The sequence below is a fragment of the Mobula hypostoma genome, chromosome 26 (genome assembly GCF_963921235.1).
Source record: "Mobula hypostoma chromosome 26, sMobHyp1.1, whole genome shotgun sequence".
Taxonomy (NCBI): Eukaryota; Metazoa; Chordata; class Chondrichthyes; order Myliobatiformes; family Myliobatidae; genus Mobula; species Mobula hypostoma.
In genome coordinates, this window is record NC_086122.1 from 27,777,709 (window position 1) to 27,805,269 (window position 27,561).

At 39.3% G+C, this 27,561-nt stretch overlaps 1 protein-coding gene across 2 annotated transcripts in view; it reads right to left on the bottom strand.

Moving 5' to 3' along the window:
* Positions 1–1,735: 1,735 nt before the first annotated feature.
* LOC134338267 (claspin) overlaps positions 1,736–27,561 on the bottom strand; it is a 57,130-nt gene continuing 31,304 nt past the window's right edge. For both annotated transcript variants that reach the window (XM_063033986.1, XM_063033987.1), the window contains 16 exons: positions 26,466–26,541; positions 25,925–26,024; positions 24,494–24,564; positions 20,045–20,262; positions 19,462–19,613; positions 18,909–19,132; positions 18,168–18,285; positions 17,966–18,032; positions 17,747–17,841; positions 17,267–17,428; positions 11,688–11,809; positions 9,551–9,678; positions 8,485–8,575; positions 6,969–7,042; positions 5,799–5,963; positions 1,736–1,963 (listed from right to left, as the gene is read on the bottom strand). In XM_063033986.1, the coding sequence (XP_062890056.1) occupies positions 1,847–1,963; positions 5,799–5,963; positions 6,969–7,042; positions 8,485–8,575; positions 9,551–9,678; positions 11,688–11,809; positions 17,267–17,428; positions 17,747–17,841; positions 17,966–18,032; positions 18,168–18,285; positions 18,909–19,132; positions 19,462–19,613; positions 20,045–20,262; positions 24,494–24,564; positions 25,925–26,024; positions 26,466–26,541 (1,980 nt within the window). In that variant the 3' untranslated portion in view covers positions 1,736–1,846. The remainder of the gene's footprint in view (positions 1,964–5,798; positions 5,964–6,968; positions 7,043–8,484; positions 8,576–9,550; positions 9,679–11,687; positions 11,810–17,266; positions 17,429–17,746; positions 17,842–17,965; positions 18,033–18,167; positions 18,286–18,908; positions 19,133–19,461; positions 19,614–20,044; positions 20,263–24,493; positions 24,565–25,924; positions 26,025–26,465; positions 26,542–27,561) is intronic.

Genomic DNA, 27,561 nt, shown 5'->3' on the forward strand with positions numbered 1-27,561 from the left:
GATACAGTATGGAATAGGCCCTTCGAGACATGCCGCCCAGAAATCCCCGATTTAATTTTAGCCTAACCATGGGACAATTTACAATGACCAATTAACCCACCAACAGGTATGTCTTTGGACTGTGGGAGGAAACCAGAGCACCCAGAGGAAACCCAAGCAGTCACTGGGAGAACGTGCAAACTCCTTACATGCAGTGGTGAGAATTGAATGCAGATCACCTATACTGTGAAGCATGCCGATCACTACGCTACAGTTCGCCTCCAGGCCCCACAATATGAAGGATGTTTAAGCCACAGAGAAAATACAGATTAAACTTTGTAATCAATACATTACTTTTTAAAATAAATTGAATAAATACTTAAAGGAAATCATGTAGAATGGCAAGGACAGGACAAGGAGATTGACAAATGGAGTAACTCGGTGTTATATTATTCAGTAACCCAGACAGTTTGAATGAATGGTCTGCACTAATTGGAATAATGATATTTCTAATTCATGTGCAAGATGATTCAGTTTGATAGAAAAAGTTATTTTCAGTGTAACAAACTAAATTGAGTAGAGGAGCAGTTCTGGAAACAGAGAGAAATTACTTATAGATAGAAGGGTTAAAAGGTCCTTGCTCTAGAGCAGGGTTTCCCAAACTTTTTTATGCCATGGAACCTAACATTAACCGAAGGGTAAATGGATCCCAGGTTGGGAACTGCTGCTCTAGAGGAACTTGTGCAGCTACAGTTTATACACTACTACAAATATCACAGTGCTGGATCATGATTTACATGGCTTCCAAAATGTTAGGTGAAGCAAGCTGGGGAATATGAAGCATGTTGACATCTGTTCATTGAAAGACAACAAAAGTTTTTGAAGGATTTAAGTAGAAATGAAAAATTGTTTGCCTTTTTGGAAATTTAGTATGTGGTGATAACTCCACCAGACTATCAGTGATTTAAATACAGCAGGAACATATTCAAAATGGAGGGAACGAGACTTGCTAATTTAAAATGAAGACATTTAAGGGAAGGCTCGACTTGCACCAAAAAGTGAAATAGAAAATCAAAATGGGAAATTTGAGATGGTTCAGGTTCATTGAGAGCACACAAGAGCAAGTTTGTGCTGCACAAGCTACAATGCAATTCTTCAAACATACTGTGCATTTTTAGAAAATCTAATGAGAACATATAATATGTTTATTCTGTGATGTCTTTCACTTCTATATTTAGTTACCTAAAGGACTCAATGCAAATGGAAAACAAAGACAACACAACCTTTTTCATACTATGTTCAGAATGTCTCATAATGCATCATAGCCAGGAAGTGAACCCACTAATTTGGGTTCAAAATACCCAGAGACTCAACACGTATATAATCTGTTAATGTTGCTTGAAGGATAAAATTTCACAAGGGCACCAGGAACTGTTGAAATAATAGCTATGGATTTGCTTGTCCATCTATACAAACAGATTGGCATCAGCTATGTTCTATTAATGCATAATTGTTTAAAATCTATTCTTATTCTTTATGAAGTTTTCCCTGTAGACATGAAGCTAATTTTTCATTGTTCCATTGGAAACTTGATTTTTAAAAAAACTTTATATTTGGATAATATATTCAGACTATAATACATAGTGTAAAAATAGCACTTTGGAAAACAGTGTTCAAGTATTTTTTTATACCAAAGACATCAATGTGCAAGTTGGTGAAAATTAGATCTCCACAGAATTATAAAAATGGTATTTATTTCTCAGATAAAACAATCTAGTAAGAGCATTTATAATCATGTACAAGCACAACACATCTAATTTACAATAACAAAATGAATAACAGTAAAGCTATATTATAATTACAATAATTATTTCTCTAAATATCGAAATATACTTCTAGTATGAGTGCTAGTTAATTGTGTCTTTTCAGTGCGTGGTCGCTTTGCTAATGAGGTGATTGGAGCAGCAGTTGCTTTTCTTTTTGTCTGCAAAACAAAATGGATTATTTATTTTTGTTGGCAATTTTAAAAAATGTATAAATATATACACCATTTCAAGAGACACAAGCAAAAAACAATGAGCCAATTAATGGAACATCAGACAATGAAAGCTTCCAGTCCCTCAACCACTGGTTAGACCATGGGTAGCCCACGTTTCAACACTGTTTGCTCACCATTTATCCACAAATACAGCCACCAGAATTAAGCCAAATTCCAAATGTCCCAATAAATATTGGAATTCTCTACTTGAAGTTTATATCCATACAGGTTTCCCCCGCTATCTGAAGGTAGAGTGTTCCTATGAAATGGTTCGTAAGCCGGAATGTCGTAAAGTGAATAAGCAGTTACCATTTATTAATATGGGAAAAAATTTTTGAGCCTTCCCAGACCCAAAAAAAACCTACGAAATCATGCCAAATAACACACAAAACCTAAAATAACAGTAACATGTAGTAAAAGCAGGAATGATATAAATACATAGCCTATATTAAGTAAAAATACTTTTCTGCAGCACTGTCTAGCGCAGTGAAAATCTTGTGGAAGCACTTTCGGCAGAAACATTCTCTCCAGTAACCTTTAAACTGTGAAGCTGCCAAATCATACCAAATAACACATAAAAATACACAGCCTATATAAAGTAGAAATAATGTATGTACAGTGTAGTTTCACTTACCGGAATCGGGAAGGCTCCAATAAACTGCAGTTTCATCACAGTTAAACATTTGCTTATACGAATAACCACCTGACGCAATTGGCAATCGCCTCTGATCTGGGCCGACATTTACGTGCCGGGCGGCACCTAATTAATTAGCTTGTTTATTCTGGCTCCTTTCTTAGAGATGTGCTGGGTGCATTCCGACTACTGCTGCACCACTGCATTCTTCGCGGCAATGTATTGGTCCGCAGCCTGGAGGTTGGGGACCACTGCTTAAACTATGAAGCTGCCCTCGCCTCAGAAACCGATCAAACTACCCATGACTACCTTTAAATTCCACTTTCGCAACACTTTCATCACCATCGTCCAGTGCTTTCTGGTTCAGCTTATTAAAAATACTGACCGATTTCTCCTTAAGTATAAGAAAACTTAACAGAACACCACGCTTTGTAAACCCATCAATCCACTTAAGCAATAGACTTTCCATTTTATCCATTATTGGATGCGGACTAAGAGAGACCACTTTGCTACGAGCAGAACCAACAGTAACATTGGCAGCTTTCAAAATTCTTTCTCTCAGCGTATAAATAGTGCAAATGGTGGACGCAGGCAAGTTCAACGCTTGGACAATGTCCTTACTTCGTTCACCACAATCGAAACGCTTAATTATGTCTAGTTTTACGCTAAGTGTTAACACCTTTATGAGCTCTTTTAGTCTTTTCTGATACCTTAGAACTCATCTTGCTAATGGATGCACAAAATAAATCGAGGTAAAGCACGTGTTTAAGCAATGCCGGCTAGAATGCAGTTCCGGGGTTGGAGCTTGGCTGTTCGGGCGTGCACTGCCCTTTTTTTGTAACAGTGTAAATACCTTCTGTTAGCGAAAACAGGTATCTAATGTAGGTCTTTCGTAACAGTGAGGTGTCGTAAAGCAAATGTTCGGAAAACAAGGGCCACCTGTATATCCAAGCAAATTATTTTTAGGATCATGTACCCCAACTAGAATACTCAACTTCCTAAAGTTTACACATGCTCTGCTTATAGTTTGACTTTCCAGACCAAGTATAATTCAGCAGATCTGGGCTGTGCACACTCTGAAGCCACTCTCTGTAGGTTCATTCCCAAAACTAAAGCAGTGTGGTAAGCATAGCCTTACCAAGATTCTGTACAGCTTGAAACAGCGTTTCACGTCAGAATTCAACACTGCCACTCCCACTTTAAGGGCCAATATTTTTCTTTACAAATGTTTCTAACCAGTGAACTAGGTTGTGGTGTACCCTAACATACTTTGTAAACTATTCCATTTGGTGTTCTTTATCTTGGGGGTGATCTACTGTGAGTAAATTATGCAGACACACTTGGTTTCCAACAGGGTCTACTCCTATTCTTCATTAACATACTGTTCCAGAGCAAAACCAAGCACTCTTACACCTACTGATGCTACCAAATCTACTTCATACTGGGAGAACGTTTTGCTGAACACCTACGCTCTGTCCGCCAGAGAAAGCAGGATCTCCCAGTGGCCACACATTTTAATTCCACGTCCCATTCCCATTCTGATATGTCTATCCACGGCCTCCTCTACTGTAAAGATGAAGCCACACTCAGGTTGGAGGAACAACACCTTATATTCCGTCTGGATAGCCTCCAACCTGATGGCATGAACATTGACTTCTCCAACTTCCGCTAATGCCCCACCTCCCCCTCTAACCCCATCCGTTATTTATTTATATACACACATTCTTTCTCTCTGCCTCCTGTTTCTCCCTCTGTCCCTTTGACTATACCCCTTGCCCATCCTCTGGGTTTTTCCCCCCCTCCCCCTTTTCCTTCTCCCTGGGCCTCCTGTCCCATGATCCTCTCATATCCCTTTTGCCAATCACCTGTCCAGTTCTTGGCTCCATCCCTCCCCCTCCTGTCTTCTTCTATCATTTTGGATCTCCCCCTCCCCCTCCCACTTTCAAATCTCTTACTAGCTCTTCCTTCAGTTAGTCCTGACGAAGGGTCTCGGCCCAAAACGTCGACTGTACCTCTTCCTAGAGATGCTGCCTGGCCTGCTGCATTCACCAGCAACTTTGATGTGTGTTACTTCATACTAACCTCTTTTAGTCCCATTATTGCCTCCATGTAACTTGGCTGAGAATTAGTGGTGGTTAGTAGATATTTACTAAGTATTGAAAAGGCAAGTTCCATTATCTAGCCGATAATTCCATTCATTTATCTGGCTGAAGTGGTGAACCTTTGAAATTTTCTATCACAGATAGTTGTAGAGGCTCAATAACTGACTATATCTAAATTCTTAACAACCTCTAACTCAAATACAAAGGGAATTGGGAGATGTGGACCAACTCAGGGCAGTGCTGCTGAGGTTAAAGATCAGCTATGGCTTTATTGAACGACCAGTTGTTGCTAATTCTGCATTTACTTTTGGTGATTTATCCAATAATGATGGTGTATTTAATGTCTCTTTTATTGTTCATCTCATCCAGTATTTTACATTCCTTTGCCTTAACACATCAGCATTATGTCCTTTTGTCAGAAAATAGTAAATAGTCAAAAAGTAGTCAGAAAATATTAAGAACTTTACCAAACTCATAATCTTCCACCAAAAGGACCTTTGTGCTCCTGAAATGACCCATTCTTTTGTTTTAGTTATCATCTTGCTGCTTTTGTCCTTACAAAACAACTTTGCACTTTCCTGCCAGTGTTTTTCATCATCTCGCTTTGCTTTCTTAATGTCTTACACTTCCTGTATTCAGACTTTTTTTTAAATGTTTGACATCAGCTTCCCTTGACTGGCTTATCTCACCCTCTGTGCATCTTTGTGGATTCAAATCTATTGAAACTCTTGGTAAAATACCCACCATTGTTTTGGCATAGATATACTTCCAAGAAGTTATTTGCAGACGTTTGCACTCAATCATTCTGTCTAGTAAAATCAGCCTTGCCCCAATTTTCTCCGATTTGGTCCTTGCAATTTTGCAGAGCCTAACTGAACTTTGATCTTTATCACCGAAATGAACCCGCTGATACTTCTTCAAACTGCTCAGCTTTTTACCTCAAGAACAAATTCAGAATTGGTCCTTTGGAATTTCTCCTTAATGTTTGATATAGTTGCATTAGTCAATTGGTACCTTTCCTCTACACCTGTCTTTTTAGTCTTACCTGTGGCTTTGATTCTATCCTTTTCATATCATTCTTCTCTGGAGATAGTGTATGGAAGACAAAATTCCGGGAGTTGGCACGAGGAGCATTTAGATTCACATCTGATATTGCTGCTAGCTTCTGTAGTACCTCTCGAGGTTGGTTTAGAAGAGATCCATTCTTTCTCTGTTGTGTATTAAAAAAAAGAGAATATACTAACTCTAACTTTTTTACTGTTAACAGACTTTTCATTCTCAAGTTATGGATCAAAGTGAAATCCTTATGATCTATTATAAAATGGCAAGCATGTGTTTTCAGACACTTCTTCCTATAGCTTAAATGGATCAAAAGCAGTCTAAACTTTACGAGTGTTGAAATTTGAAATAAATTAAGCAGGTTTAAATTTACTGTGCTATTGGGACCAGAATTTAATTGTAATCATAATTTTCTATATATAATTACCTATATATGGAACATACCATTAAGACTTTTCTAAAAACAGAAATATATCATTTAACAGGATAGATTTTGCTAAGAGTTAGACAACCCAACCACACCACCTTCTGAATTCACTCCTTACATTTTTCCACCTTTTGCTCCACACCCAATAGTACCTATCCCACCTTGTCCCACCGCCAGACTGGGAAATATTTACCCTTATTCTCAATGCATTTATCACTCCAACTAAAACGTGGCAGATACTGAACATCTTGGGGAACTTGCTTCCGTTAGGAGTCTGGTTTACAAAACCAAAATCAAATACTCCACAATATATCACACACACAAAATAAAACATAACTTGGTACCATCTGCTGTTTCGATGTTTCCTTAATATCTGTGTCAGATCAGATAGAATGACAATCAAACAGCCAACAAAGGAATAGTTCATTTTTGATTAGGAAATTGTTACACTACAATGGTACCCAAGGCTTGTCAAAACATAAAAGCAATTGAAGCCAAATACACATTCCACTTAATTTATGACATTAGCAGTTTAGGATTGCAGGATCAAATATATTCAAAAAATCTTTGTACATCTAATCAATAATTTTTTCAACCATAAACACTTGCACTATTGTAAAGAGGCAAAGTAATTTCAAAATACATCAAGACACTTTAAAAAAAAACTTCATCTTTCCTCTGAACAAAAATTGAGATTTGGACTATACTTGCTTAAGATTGATTACATACACAAAAAATAGACTTTTGAGGCTTGAATCCCACTGATTCTTGCTGTTTTCTTGCTGGATCTTCCACGGAACTACCTGTAAACCCAGGCATGGCACATATTAGGTTAGCATTTTTTTAAAAAAGAACTGTGTCTCATACACATGGCAATTTTTGCAGAACATAAATTCTACATTTTATAATACAATTGAGTCTTATTCACAAACGCAATTTTTCAGCATTTTCACGCACACACACAAGACACAGGAACAGAATTTGGCTGTTCAGCCCAGAGTCTGTTCTTCCATACAATCATCACTGATTTATTATTCCCTCTTAACCTCATGCTCCTGCCTTCTCTCTATAACCTCTGACACCTTTACCAATCAAGAATCCATCAACCGCCCATTTAAATATACCTAATGACTTGGCCTCCATGGCCATCTGTGGCAATAAATTCCATAGATTCATCACCCTTAAGGTAAAGAAATTCCTCAGGTCTGTTCACTTCATCCTGAGGTGTTGTCCTCCAGTCCAAGACAATACTGGAAACATCCTCTCCACATCCACTCTGTCCAAGCCTTTCAATATTCTCCAGGTTTCAATGAAATCCTCCCTCATCCCTCTGAACTCCAGCGAATACAGCCTTCAAACATTCCTCATACATTAACTGTTTCATCCAGAGGATCATTCTTGTAAACTTCCTCTGAATCCTCTCAAATGCAAGCGCATCCTCCCTAGATATAGGGCACAGAACTACTTACAATTCTCCAAATATGATCTGAACATGTCTTCAAGCCTCAGCACTGCACCCTTGTCTTTATATTCTGTCCTCTTGAAATGAATGCTTACATTGCATTTGCCTTCCTTATTACCAATTCAACCTGTAAGTTAATCTTTAGGGAACCCTGCACCAGAACTCCCAAGTTCCTTTGCACTTCTGATTTCTGAATTTTTACCCCAGTTAGAAAATAATCTGCACCTTTATTCCTTCTATTTACATACATGACCTTACACTTCCCTACGCTATATTCCATCTGCCACTTTTTTGTCCATTCTTCCAGGGGGTCCTTTTGCAGACACCCTGCTTCCTCGACACCACCTGTCTCTCCACCTTTCTTTTTATCACCTGCAAACTTGGCTACAAAGTCATCAATTCCAATATCCAGATGATTAACAAATAACCTGAAAAGTAATGGATCCAAAAGTAAGAAACCAGCACTAGCCACTGGCAGCCAACCCCTTTATTCCCACTCTTTGCCTTCTGCCAGTCAACCAATCTTTTATGCTAGTACCTTTCCAGTAATACCACAGACCCTTATCTTGATTAGCAACCTATGTGGCCTTCTGAAAATCCAAGTGCAATATCCACTGACTCTCCTTTGTCTATTCTGCCTGTCAACTTTTTTGATGAAACTTGAAATATACGTAAGAACATAACTGAAATGGTTCACTTGTGATTTGGTATTTACATTTTACTTTGTAATTTTAAGTTGATTTTGCACAAGCTATGAACATCAAGTTGAACTGATATACGTACTTTTATGTAAAGCTTTGATGGTAATTTTCTTTGCCAGCTTCATGAATTGGCTTTCTTCACCAACCTCTTCCTCACTATCTGCTTCCTGGGACTGAAGGGAAGAGCAGAAATTACACTTCTGCCTGATGAAATCCAGATTTGACTTACAAATCCATTGAAAAAGTTAAAAAATTTTTTTCTTTCAGTATACAAAAAGTAGTTTGAGCCAACAAACACCTAAAATTTCAAAAGTGTTTTTTTTTGTGTTGTGAATGATATATTTTCTACTACCTTTATCTTATTAGACAGCAAAATAATGCCCAATAATATTTGAATTAAAATTGCTCACAGTATGATGCAACATTTTTTTCCTCTCTGTACTTCTCACTTATACACATTGTCTGGAAAGTGACTGGCTAGTGGAAGGGTGACAGTCATTTGCCTTGATTGCACCAATGGCAGCGTTTGATTACCACTAACTACTCTTGGGTTAGATCATTGGGTTTTTGCAGTTTCTCTAGACAGAAATACCTACTAAGGAGCACAAGCCCAGAGGCTCCCAATATTGTGAATTATAAGGAAAAATATGGAAGGAATGGGTTATCTTGATGCGTTGTTTAAAGCATAAGACTGTGTTAGGGGTATAACACATCTAAGAAGTACATTTAACAGACACTCCAAAACATCCATATGTCTAATATAATAATAAATTGTTTGTTAAACTGAAAGACTAGAGAATTTAAATGGAGACTTCTATGAGATTCCATTGGTAAAGTAGTTTTTGGAATTTTGGCCTTTTAAAGGGACCCTTGAGCCAGCAGAAATAAATCATTTATTCTCTTGGGATTCTTTTGTATCTGATACATTTTGACTAGAAAAAAATTCTGCATGTTCTTTCCTTCTACCTCTCCAACAAATCCACATGAAAGCTATGTAGCAGCCTGACAAATCATGTTAGTGTGATCCAAAAATTTATATTATACAACAGTTAACTTGACCAATTATGGTTGTCACAAGGATGCAAAATAATAAATATCTCTTAAAAAAATAAATAGATCTAATAAAAGACCTAAAGTGGAAAAACCACCTTCTCACGAAGCCACTGCTCTCGTTCAAACCGATCTTTCCGCCATTTTGCTTCTGCCTCATCTGCTTCCTCTTCATTTGTTTCATCCTCAGAATCTCCATGAAACTGGTCAACATGTGAAGAATCGTCTGAAACAACACATTTATAAACATTCAATGTGGAATTTAGATATAATCAAGATTTAGGGTGAAGTGTGTTGCAGCCAGCCAGAAACACAGCGCTACACCAGACTGACATGCTGAGCAGATGCACGGTGCTTCTGGATGTGAATGTAGTAAAGAGAATATGGAAGGATGATATAGAATTGCCCAAGAGATTCATTTCTTTCATGCGTGTTACACGCAGAAGATCTTACGTACTCATTATCTGTTTATTGTTCATGATCCTTCCAATATTATTTTCCATTTATTGAAAATACAAAACGTTTTCCTGTAAATCACTGAGTTTTCTGAAGATCCTTTAAATCAGGTTATGCCATTTTGTTAAAATTTGCTATTTATTTAGGCAAATCACATTTTCTTGTACATTTTAAAATTCACTCAACAGCACTTTACAGGAAAACTACCACCCAAGCAAACATTAAGATTGGCTTCCTGCACCCCTAACTTAATTTGGTTGCTTTCCCAGCTTACAAAATTTTTCTGGTGGAGATAAGACCAAAATCAATTTTTAATCTTACATACTCAATATGAAAATTAAGTGCTCAAGATGAAATAATAAAAATTAAAATGAATTAACAGGACACTTACAATAGTGGAAATGAGAGGCCAATCATAATGGCTTTCTTAAACAAACTTAATGATCTTTTCATTTCCACAGAGTAGCAGTGAGGTTTATTTTATTTTAGAAGAGTACTTACATTTTTGCAGAACAAAGAAAAGAGTAAACATTAATCTACAAAAGTGAATAATTTTCAGAGATTAATGTTCAAGGATATGTAAAGCAGAGCACTGTGGGAATTTTATCAAATTACACCTGGGTGGCACTTTAAATTTATGAGAGATTGAAAATACAAACACCGACTTGAACAAGTGAAGAACTCCTCAGATTTAGCTCTCTTCACTATCTGCCTTTCCACAGGGACATTATCAACTGGGACATTGTGAACTTAAGACCATACCATGATATGGTCTGGCTCACTAATGTCTCAGATCTGAAATGCTTGTTGGTCAACAACAATAGTAGTAATAATAACAATAATAATGTCTCTGACAAACATGCACTACCTTAATTCCTTCCTACAAAAATAAAAAACATAAACCTTAACCATAGAAAATGGATGAGTACATCACAAGAATGCGCCTTTCAGCCCACGATGTTGTACCTAATTAAGCTAATGCTGTCTAATTGAACTAATCCCTTCAGCCATGGTCCATATCCCTCCATATTCATGCCCCCATCGAAGAACCCAGGTTTAATGTACTCTGCCTCCTTCACTCACCACTTTGTGTAGAAGTACTTACCCCACATAATCACTTTTGAACTTGCCCCATCTCACCGTAAATGTGTGCTTTCTAATAGACATTTTGATCCTCGGAAAAAGATACTTCTCTACATTATCTATGCATCTCACAATTTTACAAATCTCGCTGAGATCTCCCTTCAGCTTCGCTGCTCCGGAGAAAACAACCTTAGTTTGCCCAACCTATACTTATAGCCTCTAATCCTAAATTTCTCAGTAAACCTCTTCTGCACCCTCTCCAAAGCCTCTGCATCTTTCCTTTAACATGGTGACCACGAATGCAAATTCCAGAAATGGCCTAACCAGAGGTTTATAATAAATGCAACATAATTTTCGGACTCTTGAACGCTGTGTCTACTATTGTAAGCAGAAATTAAAATTAATTCAAACTACAACTGACAATCTACTTATAAAGTCAACTAAAGTTTGAGTTGTATATAAAAAACAAATTCCACGGGATTAATAGACCCAGTGCTACCAAAACACATAAACATTACTCCATTACCAAACTCAAGTTATTGATATAAAATCTTAAATTATTTTTATAACCGTGCTGAATAACTTATGAACTTGAGATAAACCGAGAATAAATACGTGAAATACTGACAGCTTACTTAAAAGGGAAAAAATACCAAAATATAGATTGTACTTGAAAAAAATTACTTTGAAGCTCACCAATATTCTTCCAACGGAATTTTCGTGCACGTCCTGGTCCATCATTGTGCAGGTCCCCATCGGCCAAGTATTGTTCCTGATAAAGACGCAGCTGTCGTTTATCATCATCCATCAACACCTTCCTGCGAAGGGTTAGGGGAGGAATTGTGGTGGAGGAAGGAAAAGAGATAAGTAATCAATCAAACCTATATTCCCATCCAGCTGTACTCCAGCAGCAAAAGGTTGAGAATAAATAAAAAATTGGTATACTTTAAACAAGAGATTCTGCAGGTGCTGGAAATCCGAAGCAACACACAAAATGCTGGAGGAACTCGGCAGGTTAGGCAGCATCCATGGAAATGAACAATCAATCAATGCTTCAGGTGAATCACCCCTTCAGGGCTGGAAAGGGAGGGGAAAGATGCCAGAATAAAAAAGGTGGGGAGATGGGAAGGAGGATAGCTAGAAAGTGATAGAGGAAGGATTCTGATCGGAAAGGAGAATGGACTGTAGGAGAATGGGAAGGAGGAAGCGCACCACAGGAAGGTGATAGGCAGCTGAGAAGAGGCAAGAGGCCAGAGTGGGGAATAATAGAAGAGGGGAAGGGGAGGGTTTTTTTTTTAAGAAAACCAGAAGAAATCAATACTCATGCCATCAAGTCAGACTATGCAGATGAAATACACCGAGGATGGCCTCATCATGCCACAAGAGGAGGCCGTGGACCAATATATCAAAACAGGAATATGTATTGGAATTAAAACATTTGGCGGATGGAGCGAAGGTGCTTGATGAAGCACTCCCCCAGTTTACGCTGGAAGCTGCATCGTGAGCACAAGATACAACAGACAACCCTAGCAGGTTCGCAGGTGAAGTGTTGTCGCACCTGGAAGGACTATTTAGAGCCTTGAATGGAAGTAGGGGAGTAGGGGAGGTGGTGAATGGGCAGGAGTAGTACTTTGGCTGCTTGCACTGATAAGTGCCGGGAGAGAGATTTGCGGGGAGGGACATGTAGACAAGGGAATCATGGAGGGAGTGATCTCTGCAGAAAGAGGGTGGGTAGGGAGAGAAGAGAAAGAAGAGATAAAGACATGTTGGTGGTAGGATCCCTCTAGTGAAGAAGGGTGAAAGTTGCAGAGAATAATGTGTTGGATGTGAAGACTCATGGGACATGAGGAACTCTATTACCATTAAGGCAGCAGAAAGACGGGGTGAGTGGGGAATGGAGGAGATGCAGGTGAGGGCAGCATCAATGGTGGAGGAAGGGAAATTCTGTTCTGATGTCCTGGAAAAGAAAGCATCCTGGGAACACGTGGCGGAGATGAAGGAACTGAGAAAAGGAAATAGCATTTTTAAAGGGTGGAATGAGGTAGAATCAAGATAGCTGTGGAAATGGGTAGGTCTATAAAAAAATGACGGTTAACAATTGTCTCCAGAGATGGAGACAGAGAGATCACGAAAGGGGAGGGAGGTGTAAGAAATGGACCAAGTGAATTTAAGGGCAAGCTGGAAGTTGAAGGCAAAGTTGATGAAATTGACAAACTCAGCATGGGTGCATGAACCACCACCAATGTAGTCATTAATGTGGTGGAGGTGAGTTGGGGAATATTACTGGGGAAGGCTTGGAACATGGACCGTCTTCGTAGCCAACGAAAAGGCAGGCATAGCAGGGGCACATGCAGGAGTCCATGGCCACCCTTTGAATCTTGAGAAAGTGGGGGGAGCCGAAGGAAAAATTATTGAGGGCAAGGACCTGTTCTGCCAGATGGAAGAGGGTGGTGGAGGAGGGGAACTGGTTGGTTCTGTTACTAAGAAACTGGACATCCATGGTGAAAATGAGGCAGTAAGAGTCAGGAATTGGAAGTTACTGAGGAGATCAAAAGCATAAGAAGTGTTGCAGATGTATTGGGGGGCGGGGGGAAGGAGAATGGAATCAAGCTATGTGGACATGAGTTCAGTGGGGCAGGAGCACACAGAGACAATGGGCCTACCCAGAAAGTCTGGTTTGTGGATCTTAGGTAAGAAGTAAAAGCAAGCAGTGCAGGGTAAGTTTGGTGGCAGTGGATGGGAGGTCTCCAGAGTTGATGAGGTCAGTGATGGTGTCAGAAACAAGTTTTCCGATGGTCCAAAGTGGTGCCCTCTTCAAGGGATAGGTTAGAGGAGGTGTCTGAGATTTCCAGCCTGGCCTCAGCAAGGTAGAGGTCAGTGTCCCACTGGCATATCTTTCTTCTTCGCCCCTAGCCTTCTATATGAACTTTATGGTGGGGTATGGAATTTAAAGTCATGATAAAATAAGCCTTGGTCTGAAGACTTGTTAGAATAAGTCTGTTTCTGGAGTTCTGGAATAATTTGTTTAGATTGACTCAAGTTCAATGTCAGACTGCTACTAAAAGCTGAATTCTTTAAATTAATCATTCAGCACTCCCAATTAAATACGAAGCAAGCAAAATGTTATTTTAAATTATAAGCTTCGGTCTAATTAAATGCTATTATTTCAAACTAAAATAGAGAAATTACTGACCAAGGATACATTTCAAAGTAGCAAACAAGATTTCTGGGAGAATTTAGATTGAATGGAAAAGAATATAACTGGAAATCTGACTTGAATTTTTTACATTCATAGTTATGGGGACATGAACTGTGCATAGAGTTCAAGTTGCACACTGCAGAAATGGGCGCTTCAGCTCACCACATCCGTATCGACCTTCATGAGACTATTCACACTAATCCCAGTTGCCCACATCAGGTCCAAATCATTCTCAGCCTTACCTGTATAACTGTCTATCCAAATGTTTCCTAAACATAGTGATTGTATCTGACTCTACCACATCCTCGATCAGCCCAGTTCCAGATATCAACAGCTTTCGGAGTTTAAATAAAATCCTCATTAAATACCCTTTAAAGCTGCTTTCTCTCACCTTAAACAATTGCACTTTAATTAAAAACCAACAGAAGGCAACTAAAGAAGCCATAGGGGAAAAGATGAAACATGAAAGTAAGCTAGCCAATAATATCAGAGCATACAAAAAGTTTCTTCAGCTATATAAAGTGTAAGAGAGCCCAAAGTAGACATCAAACGCTGGGGAGGTAGTAACGAGGGACATGGAGAAAGCCAACAAACTAAGTATTTTGCATCCGCCTTCACTGTGGAACTCAGGCAGCAGTATGCTAGAAGTTTGAGAATGTTAGGGGGCAGAAGTGGGTGCACTGCTAATATTAAACAGAAGATGCTTAGGAAGCTGAAAAGTCTGAAAGTAGATAACTCAGCTGGACTAGATGGGACTACACCCTAGGGTTCTGAAAGAGGCAGGAAAGAGATAGTAGAGGCATTAGTAATGATCTTTCAAGAAACAATAGATTCTGACACTGTTCCGGAGAACTGAAAAGTTGAAATATCACTCCACTCTTCAAGAAGGGAGGGAGGCAGATGAAAGAAAGTTATAGGCAGTTAGTCTGACCTCAGTAGTTGGGAAGATGTTGGGAGTCGATTGTTAAGGATGAGGTCTCAATGTACTTGGAGGCACGTGATGAAATAGGCCAAAGTCAGCATTGTTTCCTTAATGGAAAATCTTGCCTGACAAATCTGTTAGTCTTCTTTGAGGAAATAACAATCAGAATAGTCAAAGGAGAATCTGTGGATGTTGTGTACTCGGATTTTCAGAAGGCCTTTAACAAGGTGCCGCACTGAGGCTGCTTAACAAGCAGTGAGCCCATGGTATTACAGGAAAGATACTAGCATGGATAGAGCATTGGCTGATGGGCAGGAGGCAAAGTGGGAATAAAGGAAGCCTTTTCTGAGTGCTGCGGGTGACTAGTGGTATTCCACAGGGGTCGGTGTTGGGACCCCTTTGTACGTTATACAGTATGCCATGATTTGGATGATGAAATCGATGGCTTTGGGGCCAGGTTTGCAGACGATACAAAGATAGGTGGAGGGACAGGTAATGTTGAGGAAGCAAGGAGACTGCAAAAGGACTTGGACAGACTGGGAAAATGGGCAAAGACATGGCAAAAAGAATACAGTGTTGGGAAGAGCTTGGCCATGCGCTTTAGATAAAAGGAACAAAAGTATAGACCAATTTCTAAACAGGGAGAAAATGCAAAAACCTGAGCTGCAAAGGGACTTGGTATTCCGTGTGCTAAAGTTTAACTTGCAGGTTGAGATGGCTAGGCAAGCAAATGCAATGTTAGCATTAATTCCACGAGGTCTAGAATATAAAAGCAAGGATGTAATGTTGAGGCTTTATAAAGCACTGGTGAGGCCTCATTTGGACTATTGGGAGCAGTTTTGGGCCTCTTATCCAAGAAAGGATGTGCTGACATTGGAGAGGGTTCAGAGGAGGTTCATGAGAATGATTTCGGTAATAAAAGGGTTAGCGTATGAGGAGCATTTGAAGGCTCTGGACCTGTACTTGCTGGAATTTAGAAGAATTGGGGGAGGGGAATTTTGAGAGGCTTACATAGAGTGTATGTGAAGTGGATGCTTTCTATAGTGGGGGGAAGTCTAGGACCAGAGGGCACAGCCTCAGAATAGCGGGGTGTTCATTAACAAGAGATGAGGAGGAATTTCTTTAGTCAGAGGGTGGTGAATTTATGGAATTTGTCGCCACAGGCAGCAGTGGAGGCCAAGTCATTGAGTATATTATGGAGGTTGATAGGTTCTTGATTAGTCAGGGCATACAAGGTTACGGGGAGAAGGCATGAGAACGGAGTTGAAGGGGAAAATGGATCAGCTATGATGAAATGACAGAGCAGGCTCGATGGGCCAAATGGCCTAATTCTGCTCCTTTTTCTTATGGTGTTATTTTTGATACCCACAGCTTTGGAAATAGATGGATTATCTTCTCTATTTATACCTCTTATGATCTCATACACATGCCTATCATGTCACCCTTTAGCACCTTCACTCCAGAAAGGAAAAAAAACTGATCTAATTTCTCCTTAAACCAGGGGTTTCCAAAAATTTTTTTATGCTATGGACCCCTACCATTAACCAAGGAGTCTGTAGACATCAAGTTGGGGACCCCTGCCTTAAACAAAAGTTCTCTATCCAAGCATTTTCCAGTAAACTTCCTCTGCATTTTCACCAGCTGAACTGTCTCCTTCCTTTTGCGAGTCAACACAAACCACACACAGTTAACCTCAAGTGCTGTTGAAACAGTTCTTTATAAAGTTGCTCATTTTGTCCCAACTTTAGTATTTTATGCCCATGAAGGCGTGTTCTTTACCATTTCATCTGCCCACCTTCTACAATCTGCAGAAGTATTTGTGTACAAGAGTACATGCTGATAGAGTCACCTAATACAAATTCAAATTTAAGGCAAATCTACTTCGACTTACAGGCTAATGATTCTACTTATTGTTCTTTGGTCAACTACAATTGACATTTGAGTTATTAAATAACAAGATCTTTCACTCTTAAAAGCAGTTTTTTTTTAAATTGAACAAAATCAACTACTCATGCAATTTAAAGGCAGTGCATATATAGTATTTGTTAAGGTAGCACCAAAGTTCTAAAATTAGATCGGATTAAATATTTCAATTACTTCAACCAAAACCAAGATCCCAGATAAAATTAATATTGTTTGTCTGTGAAGACTCACATGTGAATTTTGTTGACTTGCTCTTGCAGTTCTTCATCTGATGGCAGTTCTTCCTCGATTTCCTCTTCTTCGTAGTCGTCAGATTCTGCATCGTATTCCTCATCACTTGCCACGTCGCTGCCAGAAAGTTCAGCCTCATCTTCTACAAAGTCTCCCAGTTTTCTATTCAAATAATTTCAATCTAGTCATATTTGGGTTGTGGTAACTGAAACAGTGAATAATCTACTTTATATTTTTATACAACCACCAGGATAAGATTCCAATTTCTTCAGAAGAAATAAAACAATTTGAGTAGTTGGAACAATGGTTGGGAAGAATGTGGTAGATCATTGTTGACAGCCATTGTTTGTCCAAAACTTAGAAAACAGACACTGCAATATTTCAATGAAAATGATACATTTTGGAAAAACACAGAACATTTACAAAGGCACAGCTGTGACTTAGTAGGAAGAAAAAAAATAAAACGCGGGATACACTCACAATTTGCTTTTTCTCTTTATTTGTTGAGCCAATTGCTCCTCTTCATCTTCCTCTTCTTCACCTTCTTTCTTTTCTTCATCTTCACTTTCATCATCCTAATTAGAGAAATTTGACATCAGCTTTTCTTCAGCAACACTTACTACATGGCATTCTTATCTATTTTTTGACAAGTAGAACCTATCAGATTACTTTTTGACCAGAATTCATACATTCTCTCACCTCATTCTCAAAAACTTCATCATCAGTTAGCAGCTGAAATTGATCATCTTCATTTTCATCACCTTCCCTAGACGGAGGATAGAAATTAAACTGATAATAAAAAGTAGTTTTCATTCTAGAAATATTTCAAAAGGCATATTGAAACAAATGCAAAACTACCAAAGTTCCAATTAATACCGTTTTGCAGAAATGAAAAGATTACCTGTCTGTTGGAAAAGAGCCTGAGCAAAGTGCCAGCACCTCATTCATAGGATCATCGGATACTGTGGTTGTGTCTTTTTGTTGCTTTACAGTAGAAGTGATGGAAGACAATGAATCTGCTGTAGAGTGAAAGAAACACTTAAAAATAAATCCAAATGATAAGAGTAATTGCTTAATTTACAAATTTCTGCTGTAAGATAATTGAATGCATCTTCAATTGACTAAGCTAATTTTTTTTTAGTTTTATGAATAAACTATCAATATCTGCACATATTAATCACCTTATCCAAAGATGTCCATAAAATACTTCACCAGCCTGGTTGAATTTTGCATCGCTTCACACAGCAAAATACTTCCAAAGAATATACCTTTTCATAAATTGAGTGAGAGTCCTATAGCATGAAAGCAGGGCCTTCATTCCACTGTTTCTGTCCAACCATCAAGTACTTATTTACATCCAGCATTTGACCTATGGTCCCATCTGCTACAGCACTTCTCTTAATCATTAAGCCTTCTTATGCTGCCTCTAGTCCAAAATTACAAACAGCATTTGATGAAAATATGCTTCCTCAAATCCCATCCTTCCCCTCCTCAAGGAATGACTGCACTAGATTTTTCTCATTTCAAGTTCACACCTACCCAATTACCCTGTGCGAAAATAAGCAGAAGACTATCAGTATAATACACACACCAGGTTCTTCTCTATGCATGTAGAATTTAAGTTAAAATTACAAGAGCATACCTGGAGAAATAAATTTGCCAGAGCAAAGTCCAAGCAGCTCATCGATATTTTCTTTTTCTTTGTTTTCTTTTAGTGTATCAAGATTTTGAGATTTAAATTCTCCTGAACAAAGGCCCAACAACTCTCCCATGTTGGCATCCATTGCGTTTTCATCCATACTGTCCAAGATCAGTTGTCGCTTTAATGGCTGCCTCTGATTGCTGTGATGACCCACATTCAGAAACCTAGTTAAACCAAATACAATTTCAGAGGTTCTGCAATATCATAATAACTACCTTGAAGTTTAAAAATATAATTCTTCATACAAGGCAAAAATCAGAGAAGATATTCATGACTTCACTACACAACAGATGCTTTATAGATTCCAAAATAACAGAAAAGCTATTCAAAATGGTATGGGACAGCTAAATTCAAGAACTTAAACATTGTTGTTTCAATGACTTGTATCTCAATATACAATAGGTAAAATTCCACACTCCAAGCAAGAGTAAATTATTAACTTAAAAACTTGTATTCTCCCAACTCTGACCTTTTGAATGAACATAGCACCTACCCATCTGAATCAAGTAACTGACTTTGTGTTTCATCTTCAAGAGAGAACCTGAACTGAGATTCACCAGCTGAATTTTTGGGATCTGGAGATGCATTGTACAAGTCTTGTGAATCTTCTACTGGCATAGAAGGCTCAGACAACTTCCCAGAACTCTGATGGCATAAAAATGCATTGATAATTTTATTTTCGCTATAAATAGCATGTACAGTACTCATTACCCCACCTAAGAGAACATAGCCTTTTACCACATGATGACAAACATTAATTTCAATTTTTTGTCTGCTCAGCAAGGTTTAGTTTAATGTACCACTAGATGTACAAAATAGTTGCTATTTTAGTTTTAAAGGCACAACTTTTAATGCCAGTGTTTTAGTTGGTCTTTCCTAACAGTAAAAATAACCTCACTTTTTTTTCTGTTTTGGGGCAATTAGACCAATTTGTAGCCTTATGAAAAATGTACTCGTTCGTCTTTGTAACAGCTAGCATTGGAGAATTCAAGATTTATAATATAGCCCTACAATCCAGGAGATCAATAACTGTAAAAAAACAAGTTGATAAATCTGAATTTACATCTCAAACTTACCTTTGATGCTGAACTAATGAAGCTTGTTTTGAACTGACTATTTGGATTAAAGAGGTTAGGTGATGGTGATCGGAATCCTCCGTGCATAGCAATTCCAAATCTGCCAGGCTGTTTGTTAATTGGTTGATATGAAGGAATCATTGATCCAATTAGCTCAAAGCTACTGTTGTGGCTATTGTCCTTTGTTGTGGATGCCTGGGAGATGGAATCATCTTCATCTGAAACATTGATGTATATATTTTCAAACGACAATTATTAATACCTAGTTAAGACAATGATGTGCCACTAGAAATCTGCCTTATTTAGCAGTCTGTTCTTGAGCTAGCTTCAAGTTTCACGAGGAAATGCACAAAAGTTTTCACCAAAGCACATTTAGGAAATATGCGGTTATTAATTTTTTGATGAAAATGCAAGTTTACAAAATTACCATGTCAGATAAACCAGCCTGGCAATGCAGATATTAGGACTGACTCGGTGCTTGTATAAGAAAGGTAACTTAATCATGAAGGAAAAAAAAGTCCAAATTACAACTCAGTAAATTGTATGAGAGAATGCGGGCAGGATTAGATGTTGCTACATTCGGTTCTCTCAGCATCGACAATCTAGGTACCAATCATAGCTGCAATCTTAGAATAGTAACAAGACACTGCTCATTCAAATATAAAGAAATCAAGTTTATCAAATTGAATTCTACCAGGCCAGACAAAGCCAAAAGCCCATCTTTCTTGCTCTATACTTCATATTCTGTGGATTCTGGTTATTTGGGCCATTGGTTAATTGGGGCAGCAGTTTATTTGGGACAACTCTTGGAGAACAAAAACATGTGAGTATCTGGGGGACAATGACCACGCTCCCTGGCCTTTAGCATTATCATGGAAAAAGATAGAATCAGAGGGGACAGGAAAATTTTTAATTGGCGAAGGGCAAATCATGAGGCTATAAGGCTAGAACTTGCGGGTGTGAATTGGGATGATGTTTTTGCAGGGAAGTGTACTATGGACATGCAGTCGATATTTAGGGATCTCTTGCAGAATGTTAGGGATAAACTTGTCCCGGTGAGGAAGATAAAGAATGGTAGGGTGAAGGAAGCATGGGTGACAAGTGAAGTGGAAAATCTAGTCAGGTGGAAGAAGGCAGTATACATGAGGTTTAAGAAGCAAGGATCAGATGGGTCTATTGAGGAATATAGGGTAGCAAGAAAGGAGCTTAAGAAGGGGCTGAGGAGAGCAAGAAGGGGGCATGAGAAGGCCTTGGCGAGTAGGGTAAAGGAAAACCCCAAGGCATTCTTCAATTATGTGAAGAACAAAAGGATGACAGGAGCGAAGGCAGGACCGATCAGAGATAAAGGTGGGAAGATGTGCCTGGAGGCTGCGGAAGTGAGCGAGGTCCTCAATGAATACTTCTCTTCGGTATTCACCAATGAGAGGGAACTTGATGACGGTGAGGACAATATGAGTGAGGTTGATATTCTGGAGCATATTGATATTAAGGGAGAGGAGGTGTTGGAGTTGTTAAAATATATTAGGATGGTTAAGTCCCTGGGGCCTGACGGAATATTCCCCAGGCCGCTCCACGAGGCAAGGGAAGAGATTGCTGAGCCTCTGGTTAGGATCTTTATGTCCTCGTTGTCCACGGGAATGGTACCGGAGGATTGGAGGGAAGTGAATTGTTGTCCCCTTGTTCAAAAAAGGTAGTAGGGATAGTCCGGGTAATTATAGACCAGTGAGCCTAAAGGCTGATTTATACTTGTGCATACAGGCTACGCCTTAGGCCTGATTTATACTTTTGCGTAGCCCTACGCCATAGTGAGCATGCGTAGTTGTGTATGCATCACTCTGCAATTCGCCGCCAAAACGCTAGTTGGCGGTGGGGTTTCTATGCCACTGTGTTGAGTTTCTTCGTGAGAGACACGGACAAGGAAATGCATTCAAATATTTTCGGATGTCGGCAGGTAGATTTGACGATTTGGTTCATCGTCTCCAACCATTTATTTAGCATCAGCGTACAGACACGGCGGAGAAAAACAACTGGAAATGCAATGCTACCAAGCGGACCAATCACAGTTGTTGCTGTCTGCGTCGCCACGACGCGCGAGTTACATTTTTGGGGAGGTGCACGTCATCCTACGGCGTACACTTGATGCAGAAGTATAAATCAGCCTTTATGTCTGTGGTGGGAAAGCTGTTAGAAAAGATTCTTAGAGATAGGATCTATGGGCATTTAGAGAATCATGGTCTGATCAGAGAGGGACAGTCAGCATTGCTTTGTGAAGGGCAGATCATGTCTAACAAGTCTGACAAGAGTTCTTTGAGGAGGTGAACAGGCACATAGATGAGGGTAGTGCAGTGGATGTGATCTACATGGATTTTAATAAGACATTTGACAAGGTTCCACACGGTAGGCTTATTCAGAAAGTCAGAAGGCATGGGATCCAGGGAAGTTTGGCCAGGTGGATTCAGAATTGGCTTGCCTGCAGAAAGCAGAGGGTCATGGTGGAGGGAGTACATTCGGATTGGAGGGTTGTGACTAATGGTGTCCCACAAGGATTGGCTCTGGGACCTCTACTTTTCGTGATTTTTATTAACAACCTGGATGTGGGGGTAGAAGGGTGGGTTGGCAAGTTTGCAGACGACACAAAGGTTGGTGGTGTTGTGGATAGTGTAGAGGATTGTCCAAGATTGCAGAGAGACAGTGATAGGATGCAGAAGTGGGCTGAGAAGTGGCAGATGGAGTTCAACCCAGAGAAGTATGAGGTGGTACACTTTGGAAGGACAAACTCCAAGGCAGAGTACAAAGTAAATGGCAGGATACTTGGTAGTGTGGAGGAGCAGAGGGATCTGGGGGTACATGTCCACAGATCCCTGAAAGTTGCCTCACAGGTAGATAGGGTAGTTAAGAAAGCTTATGGGGTGTTAGCTTTCATAAGTCGAGCGATAGAGTTTAAGAGTCGCGAGGTAATGATGCAGCTCTATAAAACTCTGGTTAGGCCACACTTGGAGTACTGTGTCCAGTTCTGGTCGCCTCACTATAGGAAGGATGTAGAAGCATTGGAAAGGGTACAGAGGATGCTGCCTGGTTTAGAGAGTATGCAGTATGATCAGAGATTAAGGGAGTAGGGCTTTACTCTTTGGAGAGAAAGAGGATGAGAGGAGACGTGATAGAGGTATACAAGATATTAAGAGGAATAGATAGAGTGGACAGCCAGTACCTCTTCCCCAGGGCACCGCTGCTCAATACAAGGGGGCATGGCTTTAAGTTAAGGGGTGGGAAGTTCAAGGGGGATATTAGAGGAAGGTTTTTTACTCAGAGAGTGTTTGGTGCGTGGAATGCACTGTCTGAGTCAGTGATAAAGGCAGATACACTAGTGAAATTTAAGGGACTACTAGACAGGTATATGGAGGAATTTAAGGTGGGGGGTTATATGGGAGGCAGGATTTGAGGGTTGGCACATTGTGGGCTGAAGGGCCTGTACTGTGTTGTACTATTCTATGTTCTAAAACTAACTTGAGAAAATAGTTGGGATTCCCTTCGCTTATTTGAGATATTATTTCATTTAATTGGGGTAGGAGACTTGTCGAACAGTTTCTAATTAGCATCAGTTGCATGCACTTTCATGCCATTAGACAGTTCACCTTGCTTAAAGCGATCAGTTTTTAAAAAGCGCCAGTTTCATGTGTTTGTGTTCAGAAAGCAGTGACTTTTTCAATGATAGTTGGCGAGAAATAAGCAGTGAGACAACTCGGAACAGTTTTGCTCACCGTGGTTCCAAGCACTCAAGTTTGGAAATGCCAGAAACAGCTGGGAGTGAAAATGAAACGAATTCACTGCTTCAACAAGTTAGAAATTATATTATGAAGAATTTGAAGGTATCGCTAATCATCGTAATGTTACAATAAAAATGAAGATTTGGAGGTTGTAATCATCTAACGCATGATATAAAGGCAGTCGATTATCTACACTAGGTGTCTGCAATTGTCCAAAGCAGTATCTGCACTTGATGTCTCACTGATTTTGTTTATTCACAGTCATTCAAAAGAACATGGCAGATGAATTCCTCCATCAATAACTATTAGGAACTAATACTGTTTTATAGTACTGTAGTGATATTGGTAGCATTCTAATTTGTTCTATATTTCATTTAAATACATAAATTGTCCCTCAGTTAAATGGCATTTTGTCTTTTTTAGACTTTTTAACTATTTCCATGAAGCTTCAGCTCATTGGGGTAGCTGCTTAACTGGGCCAAAATGTACCGGTTCTGATGTGCCCCAATTAACTAAAATTTATTACATTTCTTTTTGAATGATTAAGTGGAAGATGCAAAGATAAGGGACATGAGAATAGAACTATTTCTGCTTCCAGATATTGAAAGAACACCTCTTTAATTAAATGTGCTGTGTTGCTTTTTTAGCAATAGTGAGATGTGCAAAAAGAAGCAGAATTATTTACCAAGTTTGCTATCTCCTTTGGGTGGTGTTTGTTGAAGTTGCAGCCTCAATTTGTTGCCAGAAGTCTGTTCACTAAAAAAAAAATCCACACAATTTTCAGTTGGTGTAACTGTAGATTATTGAAATGCTAATTCCCTCCAAAACCAGCAGCAAGATATTATTCAACAATGAACTCAATTGAAAATTCCATTCTAGATGTGGCACTATCATGTCAACACACAGCACAAACATAGAAGGCCATTTGAGTACCATAAATTCACAATGAAAATTTGAAAGTGTTTTTGAAGACTGGCATCTGCTCATCTTCTATAATCAAGGACAGCGGTCCCCAACCACCGGGCTGCAAAGCATGTGCTACCGGGCCGCAAGGAAATGATATGAGTCAGCTGCACCCTTCCTCATTCCCTGTCACGCACTGTTGAACTTGAACACAGGGTTGCCAACTGTCCCGTATTTGCCGGGACATCCTGTATATTGGGCTAAATTGGTTTTCCCATACGGGACCACCCTTGTCCTGTATTTCCCCCACTAAGGTAGAGCGTTCCTATGAAACCTTTCGTGCGGAAATGGCACAAAGCGAAGAAGCAATTACCATTAATTTATATGGGAAAAATTTTTGAGCATTCCCAGACCCAAAAAATAACCTACCAAATCATACCAAATAACACATAAAACTGAAAATAACAGTAACATACAGGAAAAGCAGGAATGATATGATAAATACACAGCCTATATAAAGTAGAAATAATGTATGTACAGTATAGTCGGGAAGATTAACCCAAACCAATTTGCGGAAAAAAAAACGGCACGTACACACATGCACACGTTACGCATGCGCACACAGGTGTCCGCGTAAGGCTTCATGGTCATGGTAGTCTTTCCTGGGGTAAACACAAACGTCCCGGGATTTGACTGCTAATTTTGTCCCTTATTTGGGAGTGAGAAAGTTGGCAACCCTAACTGTAAAAGACATGTTGAGGTGAGTTTAACCCTACTTGAACACCTACCTCCCCGTCGGCTGGTCGGCAAGAATATTGTCAATATTAAACCGGTCTGCGGTGCAAAAAAGTTTGGGGACCCCTGATCAAGGATCTGCACACAATTTGCCATGATTGCTTCTCCTACAAACCTAAGCTATAGATTTACTGACTTGAATATACACATATCACAGCCTGAACGAATACATTTTCACAAGCATGCAGAAGTGTTAAATGGAAAGCAAATTGAATCAAGTAGTTCTAAGTTCTAAACGTCTAGGTACAAAATAAAAAGATTTAGACAATACAGATAGGCAAGGAAAAAAACAGAAATAGTAGCAATTGACTTCCCACTTAAATCTATTTCAAATCAAATCTAGGGCTCCTCAACAGACGAGAATGAATATAATTTTGATGCTCCACATAACGTAGTATTACAAATATCGATAAATTACCTAGTTTTAGAAGAAGAACTGGTACCAGAATTTATGGACTGTAAAAAATCTGATGTGACAGGTTTTGGTGTAGATTCGTTTTGGGTCACTGCTTCTGGATCTGCAATAAAGCATCAAGAGAAGATCAGTGTTATATGGATTTGTTCCACATAAGTGCAGTCTATTACCAATCTGCTACCTAAAGACCGATTCAAGTTTTCTGAATTCAACCACTTTTTTTTCTAAATATAAAGTGCACGCCTTTCACTGTGAGCCATTACATTTAAACAATCTGCCATATCAAAATACTCTGAAGATTTGACGAATACAACCCATTAAAAAGAGTGAACATCCTCTCACTTTCCTGATAGGATTATTTGTCTTTAAACTTATACTGCAATGCAGTCACTTCTCTCTAACAGGCCAGTGGCCAGTCAATATGCAAATCTTCATCTACAGCCTTTTTAAATATAAAAGCATGCACCACACGTTGATCATGTTGAGAAGAAAAGTTTAAGATTGATTCAATTGACGATGTGCTGTTTAAATGGGTTCCACCTACTCTGTGCTGTATCTGTAGACTGAGAATCATTATCTACTTCTGCTGGCTCCTCTTCATCGTCAAGGAATTCTACAGTCTAAGAAAAACATAATCCACTGTTAATACAAGAATAATAACTTGACAAATACATACAAACCCACCTTGAACATTCATATGTCAAATACTCCCAAGTAATTCATGATAAGAAAAGGCTGATTTGGTCCATCTTGCTGCTGCTGACACAACTGAAAAAATGCTATTTGCACCTTCTACCTTATCAAAAACTCTGGTTACAGTACTTCACATATTCAATCAGATTATTTAACACATGCCCCGTATTTCAGCCTTCACCAACAATTGAGGAAGCCAATTCCAGACTATTATATACTGGATGAACAAAAAATATTTAATCATCATCTTTCCACAAATTTCCTTAAGTCAGTATTCACTAGTTTTTGATCTCTTCTCTGGGAATTGGTCCCTTCTTGGTCACCTTGTGTAGGCATCTTAGCTTCATATATCTCATTTAAAGTTGGAGGAGAAGATGGCGACGACGGCAGCACGCGTGGCCACTTTTGGTGGTGATGTCTGTTATCTGTCAAGCAGGGGACCGTGCACAATCCTGATTTGATGGAGACAAACGTGAGAGTACAGAGGAACATCTGGAAAACTTCTGAAATGCCCGCTTCGCTGCTGCTGCTACTGTGTGGTAACCGGAATCTCCGCAGCAGAAGGCCCTGAAATCCTCGGCTTTGCATGTTTCAGTGGCCGGGGAGAGGTCAAAGGCGCTCGGGAGACTGTATCGGAGAGGCTGGTCGGAAGCTCGAAGTTTTCGGATGGGTGGACTCAGTGTCGGCTGCTTCCAAGGCATCAGCAAGTTGACAGTGCCTGGAGGTTTATGGCAGGGAATTTCTCCCTTTTGCCACCGCTATCGGGGACTCGGGAGTTGATCAACTCGGGGACTTTTGAAACTTTATTTACCGTGCCCATGGTTTGTTCTTCATCAAATTATGGTATTGCTTTGCACTGCTGTAACTATATGTTATAATTATGTGGTTCTGTCAATGTTAGTCTTTGGTTTGTCCTGTTTTCTGTGATATCACTCTGGAGAAACATT